This window comes from Trematomus bernacchii, unplaced genomic scaffold (assembly GCF_902827165.1).
Source record: "Trematomus bernacchii unplaced genomic scaffold, fTreBer1.1, whole genome shotgun sequence".
NCBI lineage: Eukaryota > Metazoa > Chordata > Actinopteri > Perciformes > Nototheniidae > Trematomus > Trematomus bernacchii.
In genome coordinates this window covers 3,656,718-3,671,022 of record NW_022987910.1, presented here as the reverse complement: position 1 = coordinate 3,671,022, position 14,305 = coordinate 3,656,718, and the positions used below count along the sequence as shown (strand labels likewise).

Here is a 14,305-nt window from a genome sequence, read left to right as displayed (position 1 = left end):
GGCTTACTGGTGTGGTTTCCGGGTCGGCGAGACAGCGCGAAACTCATCCTGAGCACACACAAACACTCACAGCCGAAGTAAAAACAATAAGTGTGGCTTGATATTGAGTAAGAAAAAGGTTTATAAACGCTGTGAGAATGGGTCTGCGGAGAGCATTTCTCCACAGACCCAACTCGTCTATTAACAACCAGGGAGCTCTATGCAAGTCAATGGGGACTCCCTGTTAGTTGAACATTTACGCTAAAGGTCCCCCCACTGCGTTTGATAGTGACGCCAAGGGATCCTGGTGTGTGAGGAGCTCCGCAGATTGGTCCATTTTGGTTTCGGGAACCGCATGACGTCATGCGGTTCCCGGAAGAAACAGATGGAAAAAGAGAAATCTCCAACGAGGCGTTCTGGGGCAGCATAGACAGGTCTTTTCTGTGTTAGAGTTTTACTCGCTACAGGGTGTACTTTGAGGGTTTGTGACTTTGCAGACCGTTTACATGCATAAAAACCGTCATAACACACAAGGGGACAGGTAATAACCAGAAAAGCATGACATGGGACCTTTAACTCTCCTTTGGGCCTCAGATGTACTTACCAGCAGTCTCACACTCTAACTATCAGATTCCCAGCATGCAACAAGAGAGAGAGACAGACTTTGAGGGAGCGAGAGAAACTGAGTGTCCGTCAGTTTTATCGGTCTGGCGCACAGCTTTGACTTTTGTGTGTCCCTCTTCATGTCAGTTGAAGTGTTAATGCTGTTCTCTGCTTTGTGCTTCCTTCAGGTGGCTGTGACAGGGGCACCCCCGGGGCAGGACCCATGAGGAGTCATAGAAGATGCTCACAGCCTGGGCGCTTCTGCTCTTCTTAGCCATGTGGGTGAGAAGCACCGCTGGTGGCCCTCTCTCCTTCAGACTAGGTACATGTATACAATTACATTGCAGTATTTTACAGTCTTGTAGCAGCAGAAGAACTGCTGTAAAGTCTGACCCATGGTGACCTTGAAAGTGTTCTATTTTTAAAGGTATTTTTTTATTAATTAATAATAATAATCTTTATTTATATAGCACCTTTCATACAACAAGTGCAGTCCAAAGTGCTTCACATAGACATTTCACAGCAAATGTATATCACACAGAATACAGATACCAGTAAAAGACATACAAACAAACTAAATTGCATAGAGTAGACATATATAAAAAATACAATTAGATTAAAAATTAAATGAATGAAATTGAATTTAAGGATTTCATTTCCCATTTTAATTGAAAAATCTAAATCCGAACGAATTGTACATTTTAGTTATTGAGCTTGACTTTAAACCAAATTGCTGTTGAAATGTTGGCTCAAGTTGACAGCACTGTCAGCTTCACAGTTTTATAATGGGAAAATTAGCTGAAGAAATTCAATTGAAAGTGGTAAGAAAATCCCTAGTTTCCACAGTCAGACACGGCTTGGGGTATTTACCGGCTATTTTGTAATAGTGCAATCTACATGAAACTAGCCTTTTCTTCATGGAATATATAAATAAACCATGATCTCAGTCTAACCCCATTGCTAACCCTATCGCTACTGCTGTGGTCTGGGCTATTGTTAAGCATCACTACTGCACTGGGGCATTTTTAATGGCACAATACGTATCACTTCTGGCTTGATCAATGGCATGGTTAAGTCAGAAGCTTGAACAGTTCAATATAATAGGACAAAGTCCAACAGAAACAGTAATACTCTGCTTCTGGAAAATGTGGCAGATCGGTGGACCACGGTTGAAACTGACTAGACGTTGCATCTGAGAGGGCATGGTTCAAAAGTCTCATAGCCTGACAGAGTCAGTGAGTAACCAATGGGAGTTGTTCCTTCTCGTTAATATTCTCCTACAGTCAGCAGGTCTCTGACACCCTGTCACTAGCTCCCCGTCTACCAAAAGTTTGACTGACTGTCTCTTTATTTATTTAAGTATAGACCCCTTGTCTAAGGTGGATATCTCCTTTTGAGAGTGTGTATGTACTGCATATAGGAACAAATGGGAAGTATAGGTAAGGATAGAGAATTAGAATGTGATTTATTCTGAAGCTCACAGATTCTGCTACCCTGTTGCCTGCTTTAAATGTATGGCACGGTAGTCAACTTTCAGAAACATCTGAGAGCGAAATATGTTGTCTTGGGAAAAGGGCGGAAGTTAATTACTCAAAATCAGTATTCATACCATGTGGATTTGTGTAAGGCTATTAAAACAGGTCTCTTCTGGTGTCTTGGAATCACTTGTCAACATGATGAAACTGCAGGGCTGAGCATTCATTCCTAGAGAAATGAGTTTCAGTAATGATGAAAACATTATTTACTTCACCTCTGAGAAATTCCCAAGACTTACAGGCTCATAAATGCATATTGGAACTTTATTGCAGCTCCTTTTGCTGATTCCCTCCGCCCGTTAAGTCTCGTGTTTTGTAAGAGAAATAAGTATTTTTATTCTTCCAGTATTTTGAGCCTCTACAAGATGTTCAACTGTCATCCCTGAAAAGTATCAACATTTCTTATTTTTGAACAAGACATGTTTGTATCACTCTCTCTTCTCGCATGCTCCGTGTCTCAGAGCTCTGCCACAGAACAGCTTAGGTTTGCAGGATCCTTTTGGTAGTTTTGCATATATTGCCCCAAACCATCTTCTGTATTTTGAAAACAACACAGCCTTTAAAGTGTACTGTGTCAACAAGACCATGAACAAATCATTCCTTGTTTGTGAATATTGTTGGATAAATGAGCCCCATGTCTCTGTTTTCTTCTCCGGCTTTCTCTTTTACCCTCCACCTGAATGTACCAAACCTCTGCAGAGATGGTTGTTTATGTTTATCTCAGTCATGTAGCATCGCTGATGGATAATTAGGCAGTTGGCCTGTTTTTCCTTTTCTTCTAATGTGATCTGCGTACAGCAGTCTCTCTGCCAGTGTACTGTCAGTATGTGTTTGTGGTTGCTGGGCCTGTGTGTGTGTGCATGCATTTATGCACAAGGCAGTATGAGGCATAAATATGCACAAGAACAGGCACTCACAACCACAAAAAATGTCATTGGACACCAAGGCACACAAACAAACGCATACCCCCAAACACCACAACAAACTCCCTGCCATTTGCGCTGCAAGAGATGGTATTTAACATGGCTGTCCCTTGGGTCCTGCCTGGCTGGCATAATGTCACTGTCTGGCCTTCTCTGAATGAATCGGGACCAAAAACAACCTCCCGCCCCTGCCACATTCCCCGCCAGGACCAAGCAGCAGCCAGCAGCTCAGTGTAGGTGTGGAACTGGGCTTTGGGCAAGTCCCAGGTTGAATGGACTTTCGTTTACAAATGATCTGGTATGGTAGGTCTTCATGGCCTCTTATCGACCCTCTGATTGGTAAAAACAGATAAAAGGTGGTTTTCATTTGATTTATTACAGCATTTGAATGGTGTAATTTGCAGTGTTGTTTGAAGTTGTTGCACAGTATGAAAGATTAATTACAAGAATATAGGCCTGAGAGTGTATAAATAATTTAATTTTCTTCAGTATTGCCTTTAATAAGAAACACCACAGAGACAAGGGAAGCTTTAACGAATCATGAATAGCAATATTCCAATAGACAATACAAGAAGCAAACACATAACATGTTTGATACAGTATATTAAGTCAAATTGATTCACAAAATGAAAGAAAATGATGTTGAGAAAAACCTCTTTAAGCCATGGGATGAGTAAAACATTCAAACAAGAGGAAATCATGAATAATATTACATTGAATCCCTGTTCATTACCATGTGGTGCAGCCAGTTCTTGTTGGTTGTATTCCCCATTAGTTAAGTGAAAGAGCGTCTGCCGCCAACATTCTTTCAGCCAATCAACCGCTGCTTACACTTATTGAAAGAATTATTCCACACACACACATTACTACTATGTTGTCTCTGGTAATATAGGGAGTCTAGGAAAAGAGTCAGGATAACATTCATTTTTATTTGGGTTACTATCATTAACACTGCCAACTTTGTCCAACAGAGCACATACAGTAGTGCAAACACTCACTACCTCAGTCATCCTCCCTCATTACCACCACTGAGGTGCCCTTAAGCAAGGCCCATAACCCCAACTGCCCCAGTGGAGCTGCTCAGTGGCCTCAAATAAGGCTGTGGTTGTACTGGGCAGCGTTCAGGTCTGAATGTGTTACTGTGTGAATGGGATCAGGGTTTTTTCTACAAAAGAGAGCATCGCCCTCAGTGCAACTTCCCTGAATAAATAAAGATGGAAAAGGATATAAAAGCCAAGTATCTGCTGTCTGAGGATCTCATGGAAAAGGAAGTTGTATAGGAGATGTTTTTCCTGTCTTATATGGCTTGTTTAAATGAACTAAATTAGAACAAAAATAGTCAGACTATTAAGATAACTAAGGTTTTAAAAAATGGTTTTATCTCCTTACCACAATCAGCTAGATAATCCAAATAGGTGAGTCTTGATTTGCTGTTTTTATCGTTTTGCTTTGACAGACTTGTTGGATTTCTATTCTGTTCAATAATAAATCCAGACTGGCACTGGCATCAGATTCTCTTTTAAATCCCACAATGTCTAAGCATTGAGCTTCACCACAGGGATATGCTCCTCCTATGAGAGCAACACTATATGTAGCTGTTGTCAGCTCACTGGGGTGCCGTAAATTTCCTCAGCAGATATCCTTTTGCTCACCTCAAATATGCCTTTCATACTGGGCACTGGATTTTTTTAAGAGCAAATGCGGTTTCTCTTTAAATGTCAGGATTATTATCGATAGTTATGGAAATCTGTTGAAAGCTTCACACAATGTCTCCAACACCAGATTTGTGTTGTCTTCATAATGGATTTGTGGAGTATATCTTCCATGGTATTGTTTTGTAATTCATGACAATACCCTTAAATAGACCAATTAAATGTGCTTTAAAGGTTTTTTACACGGCTTCAAAATGTATTAAGCATATCATGTGTGTTGATTCAAAAACATTTGATCGAGAAAAACATTTGAATAACACATACGGATTCACAAAGGCTCTACTCACATGTAGTTATAGTATAGACTTACATGTACATAGACATTACAGATAGATAATCATAAATCTATAATACAACCTTTCAAGTCACCTTATATATATATATATACATATATATATACATATATGGATCCACCACTGTGTGCCAGAGGTGGGACCAAGTCATTGTTTTGCAAGTCCGAGTCAAGTCTCAAGTCTTTGCGCTCAAGTCCGAGTCAAGTCTCAAGTCTTTGCGCTCAAGTCCAAGTCAAGTCTCAAGTCAGGATGGGAAAGTTCAAGTCAAGTCCAAGTCCTAAACTTTGACAAAACGAGTCTTAAACAAGTCCTTATGTGCTTTTCAACAAATGTAATGACATCGATCAACAGAATAATACTTAATAATCAAACTGCTCTTTATTAGTCACATTCATAATTTAATAATCAATTTTCTCTCTGCACACCTGAATCTAGATCCCTCTGCAGGTGGTACTTTAAGTATATTTTGATGATAATACTTTTGTACTTTTACTTGTAACATTTTGAATGCAGGACTTTTTATTGTAACCGAGTATTCCTACACTCTGGTACTTTTACTCAAGAACAAGATCTGAACTTCTCCCACCTCTGACAATAAATCCTGAGTGGTTACCAAAATAGAAACCCTGCTCTGAAGGTTATTTTCATTTTACAAATCCTGCACTCAGCTTTGCTTTCTCCAATATCATTGAAATGCAGCCAGATGCTGCTTCTTTTTTCGGTTTTCGCAAATTTCTTGACTTTTTCCTGCGCGTTTGCATTTAAATCCGTCTCCCCGTCTCCCCGTGGCTCTGTGTAGCTGGCCTGTACCACTACACCTGCTGTCTTTGGAGCGTCTGCCCCCCACCCTTCTTTCACATAATGGTATGATCCTAGTGTGTCCTCGCATATGGTTGGCCGCATGGTGGCTCAGCAAAATAAAGTCCCGCCCCTGCCTGCATGGATTCACAGCAAGAGTTGCAGCGGCTGAAGATTCTGCTCTCCCCGACGGGAGTCTGCTCTTCTAGTGGCATCTCGCGATCGGCGTGTTTGAGACCCCTGATTTAAATTATCAAGTCACCTCAAGTCAGAAGGCTCAAGTCCAAGTCAAGTCCTGAGTCATTGGTGTTCAAGTCCAAGTCAAGTCGCAAGTGTTTTGTGATTTTGTCAAGTCGAGTCCAAAGTCATCAAATTAGTGACTCGAGTCTGACTCGAGTCCAAGTCATGTGACTCGAGTCCACACCTCTGCTGTGTGCACATTCTTCTAAATCTATCAATGTCTGATTTGTTTAATTGATTACTATTGAGTATAATTGGAAGAGATGTATGCCTTGTCAATATACAAACATTTACTGAGAATGAGTTTTGCAAAGGGCAGCAGAGGAACATATTAAAAAAACTGCATTGATTTTATTGCATCTGACATTTCATGAAAAATCACATTTCTTATTATTAGGTCCTCGGGGAGGCTGGCTATGTTTGTTGGTTTTCTTTGCCCAATTTATTCATGTTTTTTTAGCCTCTCAGATGCCCAGGGGCTTTCTTTACAGACGCCTGAATGTTATCAACTTGCTTCTCTCTATGCAAAGACGCATTAGTTTCATACTGCGATCATCCCAAATTGTTTGCCACATAAAGCACTTTTATTTTGACTTTTTTTTAAATCCATATTTTTTTCTTCCAGTCACATTCCACACTTAAGCTAATAGAAACAGTGAGGTAGATCCTGGTTCACAACAGATGCTCATATTCATCATGTGTATGCTCAGTCCTCAATCGCATTCAAATTACTGCTAACTTAACTGCTATGCCATTGTTAAATTGCAGACATAACTACCTGAGCATATGTTATTGTCTTTACTTTTTTAAGTACATTGACCCGTTTGTACAATTTTAAACATTAATGTTACCATTTGGCGTATTATATATTTAAAGCTCATTTTCATCTGCAGTCTCTTATACTACATCATGCATGGCAGTGGAGAGCAAACACACCATGTCCGCAACAACTGTATGTTACAGAAATTAAAAGCTCTGATATTTGTATACAAAGCAAAACCAATAACATGCAGTCAGAGGTTACAGAGATGAGCAGCTTTGGGTAGACTAGTATTTTTTTTTTCTCTTAAAATTGTTGTTCCAAAAATCAATGTGGCCTTGTGGTTTTGTCCGTGTAATACAGTATATAATGTATATTCCCTGTAGGATCCTTGCATTTAAAATGTCCTCATACTTTCCATACCTTAAGGTCACGTGGCATTTTCTGAAGGCCTGCAAAATTGCTAAAGCTTTGAGCGAGATGGCAGGACAATAGCCTTCCAGTGTCCCCATTTCATTGACAGCCATTGATCCATGTATATGCAGCTGGTCTGGCCTTGACACTGCATCTGGCTTGTGTTTATCGGTGATGAGGAATGAGACGAAGACAATGGCTGCCTTGCTAGCCGAGGAGAAGTTATTCTTATATTAATAATAGTATTATTTATTTTCATAAACACCTCTTCTCAGCATGGCCTGAAGGTTACTGAGGAGATGAGTGTGAACTCACCAAAAGTAACATGGCCAAGATTGAGAAGGTCACAATACAAAAATATACATAACAAAATAAAAGCACCCCAAATGAAATAAACCCACAAATATTCACAAGGGAATTGATTTTAGTGTGAACAGATAATTATTATTTGTTAAATATATCATGAAATAATTGGTTGCATATACAGTAATTCCTATCAGTACAGGTGGGTAGAATACATTGATGTATGTCATACTAACAGAAATATAGTGTATAATTTATGGCAATTATGTAGTGTTTAGAAACAGCTTTTGGCTCAGCTGTATATTGCAAGAAAAGAGATTAATAAAAAGTGTATTTTATAATGCTAACAACACAGTATTAGCCCAGGTCTCTGTTATAGCCTGTGAATCAATTAAAGTCTTACTGAAGTTTGCGTTAGTTCAAAGAGGACACATTAGTCCTGTGACAGTCATCTGACAATGAATGTTTCTATATACATCTCCAATTAAGTTGATCACCTAATTAAGAAGCTTCATTCTTAAGATAAAACGGGGGGTTACGTATTGTAACCCTAGTTATATAAACACAGGCGGAGCCCTCTACTGGACTCTATGGGTACTACTCTCTATCATGCTGTGCGTGCTTTCACCTACTGAATTTACGTAAACGTAGCCGGCCAATCGGGGCGAGCCTACCTGAATGCGCGCGCAGGCCCACAGTATATAAGGCGGCTACAGCCGCCGCCCCACTATCCTATACACTCTTCAGCGAGCGGACTAGGAAAGACAGGGCCCCCAGGTAGAGGGCTCCGCCTGTGTTTATATAACTAGGGTTACAATACGTAACCCCCCGTTATATCTCACACAGGCTCCGCCCTCTACTGGACTCTATGGGTACAGTGGGCGGAGCCCCGATGTATAAACGCCCTGTCGTCCAACAACATCGACCCACCACACCGTCCCTGACCGGCTTTTGGCTAACATCCACTGCATCCCCACTTCCTCCCATCCGGTTGTAACCGTGGAGAAGTCGGGGCCGCAACTTGGATAAGGCACACTCACACACGCTTACCTCGTGTAGAGTGTGCATGGAAAAAAACTGTGCGGAGACTCCGTCTGGAGCCTACCGCGCACCATGTTCCCCAGGTCCCTCAGGAGCACGGGAAAACATAAGTGCACCACATCCCCCACACTCACACACGCATTATTAAAAAAAAATATATATTTTTTTTAAACACCTTGAATTTCAGGGGGTGCGCGGGTCTCCGTTGGCGGGGCGCAGCGCCCCTCCAAGACAATGGTAGGGGAAACACTGGGCCTGCACATGTAAGTGTTTGTTCATGTAGGTGTGCACTGTGCACACAGAGTGAAACGTATGTGTGTCCATTCACCAAGGGCATGTAGGGCGGATCGGTTCAATCTTAGACACAGGTAGAGTCTAATAGATTATCCACAAGTCAGCAGCAACACACCGTTTATTGCCTCAGTTCAGCCCCACATACATTTACAGTGACTTATTAGGGCTGAACCAAGGATGAGTCATAGTTTGTTTTGCCCTCATACACTCTTGACTTCAGTTGGCATCTATGAACTCATTTAATTCACTGTAACTGGAAGAGCAGTGAAGGTGGCATATTGGGAGGGAGGAAGAGTAAATAACTGTGAGGGAAGTTCCTGCGTTGATGTGAAGCCTCATGCTCTGTTCACACTAACAACATATCAACATCTACTTCAACTTTTCGACCATGTAGCGGGCCTCGTTTTGCCATTTTGTTACTTCTGTTGTATCATATCCTTTTGTCTGGAGAAAAGTTCACACTTTTTTTCCAGCTGAGAGACCATGTTAGGAGACTTTATGATTAATGTCCTTCCTTTAATTACTCAGCCATGTGCTGTGCGAGTCATTAAGTTAATGACACTCAGACATGTGTACTCACAGACCTGAAGCTCCAGGGCTAAACTTCTTTTAGGTTACCAATTGTTATAAGATCCAACTGCCCAGTTCTCCATGTTTTACTCAGATGGCAGCAAATGTGCCAAAAAAAGCATATTAATAACCGTGTATGCCTAAAAGAAAAATATCCTCTGTTACAGGATGTTTCCTCCGAAGTCACCCAGTGAACAAATGTTTGCTTAGGATTTTTTTGGCTTGTATGAAGCCCATCCACATTCAAATCTCAATCTCGCGCGTTGCATGGAAGTGGGAGGGTTTATGATGAATCTCTAAGGTTTTAATTAGCAGGGCAGGTGCTGGGACCCATCGTTTAGTTAATGGCAGGAATGGCAGATAGGAGTGATGTTATGCAATTATGCACTCTACTTTGCTCCTGAGCTTACCACATAAATGATTCAGTAAATCTGATAAAGTCACTGTGCACAGGCATGAAGACTGTGTGTAAACTGTGTATGTTTCAATCACACACCCCAACACACACTTAACATCCTCATGAATAAATGTCTCCTGGGATTGTTAAAGACAAAGTCAAATTAATGTTTACTTATTTGCTTATGCACATGTGCAAATGATCTATATGAGCTCATAGAAAAAGGTCCCCTATCCACAGCGACACACACAAACATGAAAACATTGGTACTTAAATTATTAATAAAGTAATTACGAGCTATATGAGGGTATTTGTGGTGTAATGGAGCCTTTCAGATGCTGGGATGGAAGGCTTGAGCTTGGTTTATATAAAGAGGGGCATGGACAGTCATTCTTCTTCCTTATACAGTCCCATGGTGGTGTAGAGTGAAGGTCATAACCAGGGCGTTGCACAGCAGAATAACGGCTGGGTTTAAATGGAATGAGGGAATGCTGGTATGGAGATGTCACATTATTTACACTATAACCTATCGATCATCTATGAAATATTACTGTTGGCTGCAGATGAAGTCTTTACACTGAACGGTAGGGGTAATGTGACATTGAATCCACACACAAGCGTTAACTCCCATTGCATAAAATAATTGCATTTAATTTGCATTTACAATAAATAACCAATGTAACCAATGTGTGATGCAAGCCCAGTTCATATACTATTATATCTGCACATTGAATGCAAAACAAAACACTACAACAAATACTAATTTTGTGTTAGTTAATTTATGGTAAAGACCTAATGATGTGCTGAGGGTGTGGTTTATAGTGTAATGTTTGAATAGAAAAATATTTAACCTTTTTAAATCTCAACCAAATCTAAAATAGTGCTCCTCCATTGAATCTTTCCAAAACAAACCTTGACGACAGCCTTTAAAACAAACAATATAACGACATCTTTGCTCATTGGATGTTATATTTAAACTTTTCTATAGCAAGCCCTCTTTTATGTACTACTAGCCTAAATCCTATGTGGATTACCTTGCGTAATTTGCTGCAATATATCCACATATTCCACATATATTGTCTAAGCCATCAAGGATCATGCGCACACTTTCTAAGGATTGTAGAACCTACCAACCATCTTTTCATTGAAGGAGGTTGTGCTTGATGTTAAAGTTCTTCCTGTTCAAAGTGTCAATTTAAACATGCCTTTCTAATAGACTTCCAAGGGGAGAGATGGGGGAAATAATCTGCAGTACTCATTCCCTGAAAATCTTTATTCCAAATTGTACCTCAGGTTAAAGTAAGTTTTCAGCAGTCTGAGTTTACCACATCAAGGGGGTATCTTTAAAAGGTAAAGTTTTTTAAACAGATTCACTCTTTGTGTTTCCCCGGTGTAAAATGCACTCATGCTCAGCTGTGGGGGAACGATAGTTAAACAAAGATGTTGTACTTTAAAGCCTTTAAAAAACTTTGGAACATACTTTTTGACTTGTCTAACTAACACTGCTGAGACCTCATACTTGTAGGACTACGATGACTTTTGTCCCCATTATTCATGCTGGTAAGGAATGATCTACAAAAACAACTAGCACTCAATACTTCCCCTGCATGGAAGAAGAAGAGAAAGTCTTCTACTGTTTGTGCCTTGTGACACTCCTAGTTCTCCTAAACAAGGACATCAATTTCCTCTTTGCAGTGGCTTTTGTGCAGCAGATCTTGACTCTCCATGTCCTTTACAGCCATTGTGAAGAGAGCACATCTTTGAAAGGAATGAGAGGATATGATTTGATTAGTCATGACTAATTTATTCCCCCTGTAAACCCATTTCACACCTGCAGCGTGTGTTCACTGTGCTCCTTTGCTGTGTTAAAGCCTCTTGTCTCAAAATAACTAAATGGGTTGCCACGGCCAACCATGCATGCTCCATGAACTTGTGCCAGTGCTAGCGCTTATGCCTTGAATCATGAAAATATAGCTATAAATGCTCTGCTTTTCCTCCTGTGGAGAGCTGTTATCTATTGGCGGCTAGAGGGAAAATAGCTTTTGTTCACTGAGTTTTCATTAGGGCAGAGCAACATCAATGCCAACAACATACGCATGAATATACTGGCTCATGCATATAGAGAACGTATCATCAGCTGGCACAGGCATTTTCTCCCTCTTTGTGGCTGCCTCTATCTGGATATTTGTAATTGTGCTGCCAGTAATCTTATCTTCCTGATGTCTGCTCATTTAGCTGCTAGTTACTCTTATACCGTTGTAAGATCTTTCTGCTCAGATGGCCACAGCTGAACATGTTCTGTAGCTTCATCTCGTGCAGCATTGCTCATTAAATAAAATGTCTTCCTGTTCACCTGCAATAACTATAAATCAGAATTGTTGTTGTTTACAGTACTGTCACATGTATGTAATAACATCTGTAAAACACTATTGATAGTACCTAATACTGCAGGCATTCTGGTGCAAAGCTGATTGTGCTTGATTACGATGATGATATTTGACGTTTTAAATTGTGCAATTAGTCAAAATGGTGAAACAACATTGTGGACTTTGCTGAATCTGTCATTGCGGCCCATCATGCTTTGCAGGGTCAAGTTTTGAAGGTTCAGTGGCTGGCAATGGAAGGTTCATACATAAATGCAGACTCACATGTACACACGAAAACACACACACACACACACACACACACACACACACACACACACACACACACACACACACACACACACACACACACACACACACAAACAGCAAAGACCATATCATATATTTTTCTTTGTCCTTCTTCCAGCACTGTTGGGAGTGAAAAAGATCACAAGAATTGGCTGACATTAGGGAACTATCCCTGTCCAATTCATTCCAGATAAGAAGCATCACACACACACACACACACACACACACACACACACACACACACACACACACACACACACACACACACACACACACACACACACACACACACACACACACACACACACACACACACACACAGTACATGTACAAATCGTCCTTGCCTTACAAGAGGAAAGCAAGTGTTTCTTAGGGAAGGAGAAGCATGTATGGCTTTATAGCTCAAATTGATGGCAGCTATGCTGACGTTAATGGTTGTGGGCTTGAAACACCACCGACGGTTTGAATGGGGTTTGCTCTATTACTGAAGAAAATAAAGAACCTTTAATGGTTGAGATTAGAGCACTGATGAGATATAGCCTTGTGCTATAGCCAGAATGTTTCATTGTTCACCTCAGATCACAGATGTTGTTTTTTCTCTCGTTCTTTTACCTAAATGTGTTTGCTAAGGGCTTTGAAATGGTTCTTTAGGGAATTGCAGTTTTCTCTATATAAAATAATATTTTAAAAGAAAAATATGTAATTATTCTGATCCAAATTTGGATTTGCCACTTGTCATGGTGTAGCTGTTCAAGTCACTGTTGATCTGCAGAGAGTAAAGACAGTCAAGTGTTACCTTCAGTTCACGTGGAGTCAGCAGCTGCAGCCCTTCACCTGCCAGCAGGCGATTCACAGAGGTTCACTCTATCACCCTGGGTCAATACCGGCATCCTCACCAACTGTAATATGAACTGCTACTGCGACAACAGGGGCATACATACAGCAGGCATTGCTCTACACTACCCAAAGGATATGTACACCAGGCGCTGCAAGAATAAGTTTAGGAGAATCGGTTAACGGTCTTTTCTCCCTGTTGAGGTCAGGAAGAAGTTACCCGATACACGATGGGAGCGCTGAGAGGCTCAGGAAGAGCTGCTGCCCTCAGGCCATCGGCTCCTAAATGAGGACACTGCCTTAGATTTGTGTTGGTAGCCAAGTGCTTATATCCCTGGGCCAGCTGGGTGACTTGCTTAGTGTAAAACATTTTAGGCCAGCTTCCAATACTTTCTGGCTGCGTTTTCAAGAACTGTCCATTCTCACTTAATTACCATAATTTGAAAAGTATTAATCCTTAACACCATTTTAAACGGAAATGCCAATGCTATTTTCTAAATGTATTACAGTTGCTCCAGGCTACCTCAGGGCTGCAGAAAAGTTTGTTGGCCCAACAACATGAGACAAAATAGCAAAAGATTCTACTTGGGAATAATGTTTAATGCATAAGAAATGTTGAAAAGAAAGCATAACTATGCTCTGAACTCTGCTAATCTGTTTGGTGGTTTTCTTAATTGTTCAACTTATTATTTTTGGTTTAGATCTGATATCCATACAATCAATAATATTGTAGAGCAAATGAGTGTCTATATTTTAACAAGGCTACCGCTTGCTTTAACATTAACCACACAAGTTTCACAAGAGATATCCACCTTGCAGTGTATCAGTTCTGGTAGTTGGTGAATTTGCATGCTGATGTGGTTTCTGTGCCCTGGTGTCAAATTGCGTTCTTATCTCATCCATCCATTTTATACCTGCATGAGCAAGTTCTCCACAC

At 40.6% G+C, this 14,305-nt stretch overlaps 1 protein-coding gene across 1 annotated transcript in view; it reads left to right on the top strand.

The window, feature by feature from the left end:
- The first annotated feature begins 783 nt into the window (after positions 1-783).
- grik4 (glutamate receptor, ionotropic, kainate 4) overlaps positions 784-14,305 on the top strand; it is a 143,048-nt gene continuing 129,526 nt past the window's right edge. The window contains exon 1 of the mRNA XM_034115112.1: positions 784-904. Within this exon, the coding sequence (XP_033971003.1) occupies positions 823-904 (82 nt within the window). The 5' untranslated portion in view covers positions 784-822. The remainder of the gene's footprint in view (positions 905-14,305) is intronic.